Source organism: Mauremys mutica, chromosome 12, assembly GCF_020497125.1.
Source record: "Mauremys mutica isolate MM-2020 ecotype Southern chromosome 12, ASM2049712v1, whole genome shotgun sequence".
Classification (NCBI taxonomy): Eukaryota; Metazoa; Chordata; order Testudines; family Geoemydidae; genus Mauremys; species Mauremys mutica.
The window spans coordinates 455,593-467,396 of record NC_059083.1 but is presented as its reverse complement, the minus strand read 5'-3'; the positions used below and the strand labels follow the sequence as shown (position 1 = coordinate 467,396).

At 47.9% G+C, this 11,804-nt stretch overlaps 1 protein-coding gene across 1 annotated transcript; it reads right to left on the bottom strand.

Moving 5' to 3' along the window:
• Nucleotides 1-677: 677 nt before the first annotated feature.
• On the bottom strand, nt 678-10,851 carry LOC123345383 (killer cell lectin-like receptor subfamily B member 1B allele C). The gene is made up of 5 exons (XM_044982185.1): nt 10,773-10,851; nt 5,028-5,126; nt 4,553-4,636; nt 1,287-1,441; nt 678-794 (listed from the first exon to the last, which is right to left on the bottom strand). The coding sequence occupies exons 1-5, from the start codon at nt 10,849-10,851 to the stop codon at nt 678-680; spliced, it is 534 nt and encodes a 177-aa protein (XP_044838120.1).
• Between the last annotated feature and the right edge of the window lie 953 nt (nt 10,852-11,804).

Below are 11,804 nucleotides of genomic sequence, written 5' to 3'. Positions count from 1 at the left end.
AAAGGGCTGCAGGGGTGAGAGAAGCTGAGTCTTTCCCTGGAGCTTGAGGGAGAAGGACTAGTTGCCTGTAGAGGGACAAAACCACGGGCAGGGCAGGGCAGGGATGGGATGGGATGGGATGGGATATGGAGCTCCAGCCTGACAACTGCCAGGCCGAGGCCTTGATACAGGGACAGAGTTAGTGCTGGGGCTATGGGGAAGTGGCTCAGGAAAACAGGCAGCAGATCTGGGAGGAGGGGTAGTGAGTGGCTGCTAAATAGTGGCTGGGATCCAGAGTAGTGGGCAGCTCTGGGTCTCCCCCCCCCCCCCCCCATTGCACACATTTGTCAGAGAAGAGAGTGGTCAATCCAGATTGTAGCTTGCCATGGAGGTGAATGAGAGGACTGAGGGCTGCTGGTTCCTCCAGAAGGAGGGAGGACAGAGTTGGGGCACAGCTGGAGGGCCATGCCCTGAAGAGGATGCTACAGTCCAGAAGTGATGCTGGTCCAGAGAAGGTGGAGACAGTAAGAGAGATGATGGGCAAGACACCACCCAAAAAGGCAGTGCACTCAACTGAACTTGAGCTAATTCTCCGAGTGACCAGCAGGAGGTGCAGTGATGGTGAGTCTGAAACCTGTTACAGTAAAGGGATTTTCTGCCAATATTATAAAATAACCACATTAAAGGTCAAACAGCACTCACAGTGTTTGATTGACTAGGGAGCCATCCACCCACATCCAGGTCCTCTCAGGGGATGTAATGTTAAGTCCAATCCAAACATGATTTACACCTTTTGTAACACTCCGTATGAAATCCTGTGAAGTGTAAAGCAGAGGGACTAGGTAAAATCACTAACATAGGCTAGAATTCCCTGTGTGCACCTGCACAGCTACACCCTGCTTCTTGCTTCAGGGGCTCTGCCCACAATGCCTCTGGGGGAAATCTGCAGCCCTGCTCTGGGGACCTGAGCCAGACAGCAAATGCAGCATCTGCCCCTGGGAAAATGGAATCTTAGAGTAGGAGTAAGGGGTTCACACTATAGTTTAAAAAAAAATCTGTTTGCTATTGAACTATGAACATGAACAAGTTCTTCTCTACTTAAAATATAAGAAATTATTAGGCCAAAAACCCATTAATATTGGGGAGCTGCATTGTTTATCACTTTCCCCTTTCTGCTCCCAAATATAAAGAATGGTTTGTTTTAGCTTTTATTAATCCAAATTTCACATAATGGAGCCGCCGCCTAACATTTTCTTTCTGAACTTATTGCTGATGCAAATCCTTGTTCAGCATTATATTTTCTTTACCATCTCGTCCTGGTCCTGGATCACGAGCATTTGAGACCTCTTCACTGTACAGTCTTCAAGGCTCTTCTTCCAGGATTTAACTTCTTTAGAGACCCAATAGCACTTTCCTCTATGCAACAACCAATCCCTGGGGCAGAGTTTGCACTCGGAGCCCTCTAGAGGGGGAAAGGGAAAGAGGGTGGCAGGAAGGGGTTTGAAGGTTTTAAGTAAAATCATGTGTGGAGCCTTCAGACTCAGTATCCCAACCAGGGTGTCTCTCTTTGAATTGTGTTTTGTTGAGGAAAGGCTCAGTTCTTATCAAGACACCCTTTAGGGCAGGACTAAGGGGCTTTGGCAGAGCTAGGATGGGGCAGGGGTGAGGACTAGAATCGCAGGAGTGAGCCCTGGTGTTAGGTGTTTGAGTATGTTCATCACTGCAGTACATGAACTTTACCTGGAGGCCTGGATCAGCAGGGATTAACACAGGCCAGGTGTCAGTGGCTTCCTTGCCAGCCCCTCACCAGACTGCTGTGAGGGGAATCCAAGCCTCTGGGTCCCTAGATCACCAGGTGTTTAAGCCTCTGGGACCAGAACCAAATCCAGCCACTGCCCCAATCTTGTGGGGGTGGAGACATGTTCTCAGGGCACAGACTTATCTGGCACCCTCTTCAGTTACAGTTTAACTGTCTCTGGAAGCTCATAGTATTGGAGCATTTAATACACAGACACTTTGTCCAGAGTCTAACAGAATTGCTCTTTTACTAACTCACAGTACTCCTGGTGGAATTCTGCACTATCGCGCATGAGCAGAATTAATGAGCCATGCATATTTTAATTTTTTTCCCCAGAGAAAAGCTTCTGCTGAAATGTTGCTGTGGTTCCTCCTTTTGCCCACCAGAGGGTGCTTGTTGCAACAGAACACAGCAGCAGCTCCCTGCCAGCAAAGGAAGAGAGCCTGCAGAGCCTTCTTCCCAGCACCGGTCAGGTCAGGTCAGGAGACAGGGGCTATGGGGAGACAGACAGTGTGGGGTGCTGGGGGGTCAGACGGGGGCTCATAATTGCTAGTGGGGGAGGGAAGACTGGGGCAGGGGTTGAATGGGAGTGGAGGTGCAGGCCCACATGGTGATGGGGTGGTGGGGAGGTGCAGAGCTCCATAAAGATGGGAGTGGCTGGGTGGGGGCTAAGAGTCGCATGAGTACAGGAGGAAGGGGTGCAGGGCCACATGGAAATGGGGGAGTGGGTGTTTGGGTGGGGGTGAAGGGACACATGGGGGTGTAGGAACACATGGGAATGGGGCAGATGTGCCTGACTGAATGGGAGAGGCTAGGGGTCAGCCAGGGTCTGCATGGGGGAAGCTCCCTAACAATCCCTCCCCATGCCCCCCCAAAACCTGTTCCATACTTTTCCCACCCATAACCAGCTCCTCCGTTACTCCTGATTCATCTAAGCCTTTGCACTGTTTCTGAGGGATGTGGGAAATACAGTTCTGTGTTTAGTTTAAATGAATTATTACTTGGAGTTCTGTATTAATATGCCTAGTAAGGAATCTATTTGTCAAAAAACATTTTCCTGAATCTTTTTTTTTTTTTGGTGTTATCTGTATTGTTACAGATGTACTTGCTGACAGGTATTTTGAAATAAATGACCAAAATAATTGAAACTGATTATATTGTGGTGTTGACAAATAAAACATGCAGAATTTTTAATTTTTTGTTGCAGAATGTTTGTCACAGAATTCCCACAGGAGTATCATATAAAGCACAAGAGAGTACAGCTCATACAGGACACAACTGATCTCAAAGCACTTCTGCTCTTTAATGGATTTAGTCTCAACACTCACGTGGAGGCAGGGCAGTGCTGTTATGCCCATTTTACAGATGGGGGAACTGAGGCACAGAGGTTAAGCAATTTCCCCAAAGTCACATGGGAAGTGTGTAGCACAGCAGGGAAATGAACCCGATCTCCCAAGTCCTGGGCTCGTGCCTTAAATACTGGACCATCCTCCCTCTCTAATAGCACAAACCTCGACAGCTTGAGCTAGAGAAGATGGTTCTCTAGGTGGGAGCTGTAACACTCATTCTCTGTGGGCCAGCCAAAGAGGGGGATGTGTAACACACACTGAGTGGGGTGGGGGGTTACATATGCACAATATTAAACTAAAGATGCCCAGAAAAATAGTTGCCAGCTCTGCTGTATTTCTTCCAGAATATTTTAAAAGTAGAAGGAGGGGGCCCAGAAGTTCTCCTAGAAAATAATGGTACATAAGGGTATCAGGAACATCTATAGAACTGAGGGCAGCGTGCAGACATATGTTTACTCATGCACAGTCTGGATGGCTGCATTCAGTGCCTTCAAAACTCAGAAAAAAGAAATGCAGAGTTGTTTGATGTTAGACCAGTGGCCTGGGAGTCTAGAACCCTGGACTGTTATCCCACCTCTAACACTGGCCCACTGCATGACATTTTGTGAATTACTCACTCTGTGTTGCAGCTTGCCAAAATGTCATGTTTAAGAGAGAGTACTTCCCTAATTTACAGGGGGTCGTGAGGCTCAATCCATTGTCAGATGCCTTAAGACCTTTTGGAGGCAGGTGCTTTGTGTTAAATAAAAGTGAAGTCCACTTGTGATCATAAAAATCCTGTGGCGTTTTTTGAATACTGGAGGTCTAAACATCTTGTGTAACAAATTTTGCCTCTCTAAACTCTCCCTGAATTTCACTAATGATACATAGGACACTTGGTGTTCTGTGGAGAACTCCCTGAACATGTGATTCTGGCTCCTCCTCCACTTCCAGCTGCTAAATTTTGTTAAAATGTTTTAAAATAGCTGAAATACTTTTCTAATAAGCAATTATTGAAGTTGCCTAGGGATGTTGTGATATCAGGAGTGTCCTTCACTTCTTAGTTACTGTGCACTGTTGCTGTGTGCTACTAAACAAATACTAAATTTCATCCTAAAGGCAGTTGCATTTTTGTAGTGGGTGAAAGGATTCCTGTATCTGGTACATAATTTGTCAAGTACTTTGGGATCCAAGGCGCAGTGAGAAATATTTACTGTCCTTCAAGTTGGTTGTACAATATTGTACTTACTGGGAATTACCCGATCTGGCCGCTAGATGTCACTGCTTCAGCTCAGCACGGAGAACTAAAGACAGGGCGTCATGAGAGTGTGGCACATCTGCTATACCGAAAACGAGCCTTTTGACTGGCTAACTTGATTTTAAGTCGCAGCGAATTCTTCCGGTGGGTATGAAATTGGAGAAAGGAGCTCAATGAGAGTGAGGTTACCTGTTGAGTTGCTGAGTGATGAAACACAAAGCGTTTGTTTCAGTTGAGATCGGAAATCCTCCAGGCAGCATCCTTTGGTTACTACTTCGGAATTAGTGAAAAGAAAAGATAAGAGGGTATAATAAAATCTATTAAGAGGAACAGAGGAAATTCATTCATTCCACTTTTCCCTGCAAGTTTAATGATGAAGCTGTTTTAGTCTAATCACACAAATTTTATATTCCACATTCTTAACTACATCTAGTTAATGTGACGTTTTGACTTGCAGGGTACAATGTGTCAAGTATTTCATTCACAAATAGACTGGAATCAGAAAAGAGATCTCCATTGGATTGTGAAGTAACAGGCGAATTCAAGGTGCACATTTAGATGGTGAGCTCTGTGGCTAAGGGATTGCCTTAGCAGATACCAGTAAAATGGGGGCTGTGGGAGATATAGTAATAATAACAATAATCTAAGGCCTGGAACGACTCACCCCAGGTACCCAGCACAATCACAGCTCCCGCCAGGATGACATTCCCAGCCCATCCGACTCCCAGAGCGATCCGATGCCAATGCGGGCACTGAGGGAGACCTGCAAGAGTCAATGTTTGGTGAAAATCCTTCAGCATCCAGTGTGAGGAATAAGTAGGGTGACCGTATTTCCCTATGCTCAATACAGACACCTGGTAAAATTACTTGTATTCAAGCGAGTTCAACGGTAACCAATCAGAACTAGGCAGTGCAAACATTTAAATAACAGCAAGTTGACTGAGCCCCTGTTAAAAAGAAACACTGCTAGTTGGATTATTTTTATTTACCTTCTTCTCTTTAAGGTTCACATGGGGGAGGGGGATACACAAACCTACCCCCTCCCCCCCCCCACACACATACAACTCTCTCGCACCATGGGGGTGGGGGTGGGGGCGGAGAAGACCAACCCCAGCCTCCCTGCCTGGTGCTCTCCACCATCCATGCCTGGCTGGGCCCCCAGGACAGACCCGCCTCACCTGGTACCTGGCGCTGCATGGGATGCAGGATCACATGCCCTCCCCATATTTCTGCCAGGGTTCACACCAGAATGTGGCCAGCAGCAGCCTTTCAGCATGGGTGGGAGGGAAGGGACGGGAGCAGCTTCCAGCCGCAGGGGACAGGGAGGGCAAGATGACTTGGCCTGTATCTTTGCAGAACTCATTGCTGCTCCCTCTCCACCCTCTTGTGGCTAGAAGTGGCCGGTCCCTTCCTGCCTGCACAGTGTCGAAAAGACAACTAACACCTCCAGGCTGCTGCTGGCTACAGCGTGGGCAAGAAGAGGTTAAGTCATAAGGCTGCATTGTGCACCAGGGCCCAGGGAACCTGACTGCAGGGGCTTCAGTGAACTCAGCCAGAGAGGTGGCTCAGCAGGGGGAGGGCGCCTAGGGGACAGAGCAGCCCTGTGCTCCCTGGGGGCAGGACCCAGGGTGTGGGGTGGGGCAGGTGAAGGGGGTGCTATGCCCCTGCCCGGGAGGCTGCTGTGGAGCCTGCAGAGCTGGGGCATGAACAGGCTGGAAATCTCTCCCCCCCCCCCCAGACACCCCCCCTCCAGAGCTTAGCTGGGCAGGAGGGAACGCTTCCCTGTGCCAGTGCTGTGCGGGGCTTTGGCACATGCAGGGCTTGGCTCCTCCTGGTTAGCGCCCAGGGCTAGAAAGTCATGGTCTTTCCCAGGCCGCCGGCCCAGCCAGAGGCAGTGGGGGAAGGAAGGAACCTGCCGGCCAGGCTGTTGGTGAGCTGAGTGCTCCGACCAGGGGCTGGTTCTCTGCACAGCGCTGGGAGAGGGACGGGCCCTGCTGGGGGAGGGGGGAGGGGGGATATGGAGGAACAGCACAACTAAGGGAGGATGAAGGGGCAAAGCAGGGAGGGGGGAGCATGTAAAAGGGGCAGCAGAGGTGACATGTAACTGATCGCCGCACTCACCAACCACTGCAGCTTAACAGGATGCGGGGGGTGGAGGGGGGGAGGTGCACACAGGGCCCTGCTGCCCAAGAGCCGGCACTCATCAGGGACTGTGCTGATGGACCAGCATGGGGAGCTGACTGCCCCACGCACTGCATCTTCACCCCACCACCGGCCTTGCACACCCACCCTCATTGTTGGCTACTGGACCCCCCCCCCGACACACACTGATGGGGGGTGGGCGGCTGGTAAGCAGGCATCTGGCCAGCAGCAGGACCTGCCCGCATTGTTGGGAAGGAGACAGAAATGATGGGACAATTTTTTAAGAAAAAGCTGGGACACCTGCAGGAGAGCTTAAATACGGCACTGTCCCTTTAAACACAGGACATCTGGTCACCCTAGGAATAAGAAAGATGGCAACTTGTTCTCCTTTGAGCGTGTGCAGTAGTATTTTGAGAGTTTATTAAAAGGTTGCTTTTGAAAAAAAAATCTTCTTTGGCTCACAATTCCTCCAAAATGGCTGGGCCCAGAAACTCCAGGTTTGTTGTGGTTTTGTCTATACCAAAACCAGAATAGAGGCCTCTGTTGAAAGGTTCTTGTAAACTGAGTATTGGGCTTGGAGGCAGAAGATAATCTGCCTCAGACATTTGGCTGTGTGTGTTCTCTCTGTTTTCTCCCTCTGTGCTGCCCCAGCTCTGCACAGACAACTGGCACAGCACATGTTGTGCGACCTGCCCAGTGACCACGAGACCCATTAAGGGACAAAGGCCCCAGGCAAGGTTTATTGTTGACAAAGCAGGGTAATACCACTGACCATAGGTGCCGACTCCATGGGTGCTCCAGGGATGGAGCACCCACAGGGAAAAATTGGTGAGTGCTCTGCACCCACTGGAAGCTCCCCTCCTCGCCCCCCTGCTCAAGCTCACCCCTGCCTCTGCTCCACCTCCTCCCCTGAGTGTGCCGTGTCCTGCTTCTCCCCACTCCCTCCCAGTGCTTGCACTGCGAAACAGCTGTTTTGCGCAGCAAGCCTGGGAGGGAGGGGGGAAGAGGAGGAGGAATGCAGCGCCCTTGGGGAAGAGGCGGGGCCAGGGCGGGGATTTGGGGAGGGATCCAATAGGGGCAGAGAGGGGGTGGAGTCAGGGGCGGCTCCGGGTACCAGCGCTCCAAGCACGTGCCTGCGGCGGCAAGCCACTGGGGGCGCTCTGCCAGTCGCCGCAAGGGCGGCAGGCAAGCTGCCTTCAGTGGCTTGCCTGTAGAGGGTCCGCTGGTCCCGCAGCTTCAGCGGGCCTCCCGCAGGCACACCTGCGGAGGGTCTGCCGAAGCCGCGGGACTGGAGGGTCCGCCGAAGGCGGGGGACCAGTGGACCCTCCGTGCTTGGAGCGGCAAAATGTCTAGAGCCACCCCTGGGTGGAGTCAGAGCGGAGGCGGGGGCAAGGGCGGGGGGGGGGGGCGCAAGCTCCCACCAGCACCAACAAAAGTTGGCACCTGTGCCACTGAGAGACTCTATGAAGATACTAATATGTATGCCCATGACAATGGACGCAGCTCAGTGAATGGTGGGACTTTCCATGTCCTCCCTAGGCTGGCCAAAGACACTCCCTCTGAGATACATCTTTATATCCTGACGCAAACAAGTTAGTACTGCCCCTCTGACAAGTTAGTACTGCTCCCTGACGTGGCTAATTATTACCCATCACCTTGTATATGTTGGTTCAATCAAAACATCTCTGTTACGTACTGTCATCCTGACCTTATCTTTTAGGAGGGGTCAATTTGTTCCTGTTATCCTGGGGGAATGTTTTTGTACCATCCTTGATATTGGGATGTTCTGGTACCACCTGATATCGGGATGTGTTTACATAAGCACTCTGTGCCTGGTATGTCTTAGGAGTGTGTATTTCTGCAGTATTAGCCCTGTTCTTGCCAGATTCTGTGAGCGGGTCCTGCCTCATACCAGGCCTCTGATACAAGGGCTTATGTCTCAGGCTCTCTTCCTACTACAACAGGGATTTCAAAGACAGCACTTTTTTCTTAAAAACAAAGTTATTTACTTAGTTAAGAAAAAAACACAGCAACAGGATGATTTACAAACATAGCCACATATCTTCTCTAAGCTTCTTCTTTACTCTAAACCAACATAAGTTGCAGGAAAAGACCCAAACCAACTCACGTTCTCTTAAAAAGCAAAGATCCTTCTGTAAATGATCCAAAAAATGAAAAACTGCCCCCCCTCCTTTTGTATCATTAAAAAAAAAAGTGTTGAATTTACTTCAAACTTTCCTAAGAACATTCTCCTTTAGCCTCAAACTAACACACAAATTTCAGACTAAAAGCATCATTTTTGTAGAAGCAGTGGAATTCTAGATCAGGAATTCTAGATACTGTAAACTGTCTTTCGACTTATTATTTGATATTACTACCTTGTTTCCAAGGAAAGTTAGTTTTCATTTCAAGTTTAGGGACTAAAACCAATGGGACTATTCCTAGTCGCAAGCTCCCTGCTCAGTAATGTTTGCAGAGTAGTTGTGACATTGGAAATAGTAACTTTCAAATTATTTACACAGTCAATTCTCAACATAGCGTAATTTTTGCTAAGACACAACTGAGCAATTTGAGGGGCACATTCAGCTATCGGTTACACTGATGTAAGCTGGGAGTAACTCCAGTGACTTCTAATGTTACTCAAGAACAGAATCTGGCTCTTAAAATATTTTTCAAGAGAAGACTATCCAGTCCTATGTGAAAGTAACGTCTGAAGAGCATTGATATAGTTTTATAAAAGCTTGCATCCTGACAGCTAGATAAGAAGGGCCTTATGCTAAAATAAAAAATGTCATGAAAATATAAACTATTAATACAACTCTAAATGGATACTTTAGTAAGAATCGTTTTCAGCCCCTGTACAATAATTTAATTATATTCATGTGTGTGTGTAAAAAGAAAATAGCTTTATAAATACAGTTCATGTGTAAGTTCAAAATAATTACTTTAAAATACCAATAAAGAGAACATGATAAAGCCAGATTAATACAAAAACATCACTGTGAAATAGCATTATGTGTAGTACAGCAGTGTTTTTATATATAGTGTGTGTGTGTGTGTAAGTAGCTTGATAACGTGTTTGGGATATTTACTTAGCAAATTAAATATCAATACAGTAAAAATATGAAGGCTCAGATCAACAGCTTAATATAGTTAATCATGTAGATCAATTGCCCTGCTGTACATACAGAAAACACACTATCTCCCTCCCTAACTATCCTACTTCTATCTTTATCATAGTTCTCCAAAATATCAAGGATTTAAAGTTTTTAATTTCCAAACAACGTTTTCAAAAATATATACTATGTTTTACATTTTACAGCTTTAAGTTAAGCCACACAAATCTCCTCTCACCCTGCCCCTCTCTGTTGATCTCCCCTAACTCCCAACTCATTACAGTGCAGCTGACTTGCATTCCAGTGGCTCCTCCATGACCATGCTCAGAAATGGAAACATCATCCCTGTCCCTGGAAACCTCCTGTGACTTTTTGTCCATTTCAGAACCCAGTACAAAAAGTCCTCGGTTGCCTTCATCATCCGCAATGGCCAGGTTTTCATTCACTTCTTCCTCCTCTTCAGCCCCATCTCCTGAGAGAACAGACCCCTGCCTCTCTAGCTGCCTGTACACAACACCTAGGAGAACCCTCCTCTACCTGCCCCCCAGCCTCTGGTCGTGCCTCCAGGACCTTCTGGCTCCAGAGCTATTTTCAGATCCCGTCTCTTCTCCCCAATCTGTGTTAAACTTCTGCAATACAACAATGAAATCCTCCTGCTCCTTGAGTCTCTCAGATTCCCTGTGTTCAGTCATTCTTCCCCAGACTCATCCAATGCACGACCCTTTACGTACTATAGTGGGCAAGTCAACGTTTTAGCTTAAATGCTTTGCTTGGATCCCTCAAATGTGTATGAAAGGTGTGCAACGTAAGACTGTATTGCCCTGCACTTCAATTTCAATTAGAAACTGTCACTGGCTATGAAGTTTTCTGTGACATGTATGAACAAAATTGAAATAAAATATCCTGTATTGCATTAGAGAGATTCCCTTACCAGTTCTGACAGTGGCAAAGGACTTCACATTAGCCAAGTCCTGCCACTCATATGGTACATAAAACACAGACCGGCTCTTAATTTCTTCTGAATCTCTCTCCCTCTCTCTCTCTAATTTATCTGTGCTGCACTTGAAGGAAAGAAAAAACACTTGAAAAATAGGAGCCCCCTCAAAGATAGAGGGTATTAGATATAAAATCAATAAGTTAAATCCACTTACTGAGGTGCTGGGATGGATGTGGTGGTCCTGAAGAGGCTCCAGCAAAGTTTAAATCAGCATAAACTATATTTCCAGCCATGACAGAGCAGAGGAAGGTGTGAACGTACAGAAGAGAGACTGTGTCTCAGAGCAGCCTCATAGGTACGTCTTAGCAGGATGACAGACACATCCAAAATCAGGAAGTGTTGTCTTTCAGATATTTGACTTCCTTTCCCTGGTAACATACCAGAAAAATCCTTGCAATATAGGTAATTTGTGAGTAGGTCTCAGATTGCAAATCAAAAATAAGTTTAATTACATGGGCAATTCCTGAACTTTCCATAGGCGAAAACTATCTTTACATATACTGTCCCTCCAGCTCTCCCAGCTCTTGTTCAGTATTAGCACTCTTTGTGAGGCAACTGGGTAGTTGTGATTCTATGGCCGAGTGCCCCATTCGAGGGAAGGACTGCTTCTTCCATGGTAGAACTCAACTCTGCAAGATGCGCTGAGCAAGCTTAATTCTCTCTGAAATCAATGGGAGGTGAGAGCAAGCCACACCTCCCAGGATTGGGCCCTGTATCTAAAAAGGGAGTCGTGGTTCTATACTTGTGCCTACCTTAAGATGGTCATGTTCCCACAGTCTCACAAGTTGAAGTTGTGGTGCATGGACCTTGTGCTGTCCCTCTGCACAGAGATGAATTTCACCCACAATGACCTAACTAGTGGGAAGAACACCTGGAAGGAATCAGGTAGGGGGCTAGTGGATTGGCCAATAGACTGAGCAGGAGACCTAGGATCTAATCCCAACTGTGCCATTGGCTTGTGCGACCTGGGCAGTGGTGCAGGTAGAATTCATTTCTTACTGGTACGCTGCACTCATGGGAGGGGCACAAAGAGGGGGCAGCAGCTTAAGAGGGGACACGTGACCTCCCCACGTGATCCCCCCCATGTCACTCCACCCCGCCCCCATCCGGGGGCCCCCACGCTCTCCCCGTGCCCTCCACATCCATCCCACGTTACCTAGGGGGAACTCTGTCCTCCTCCCACTGT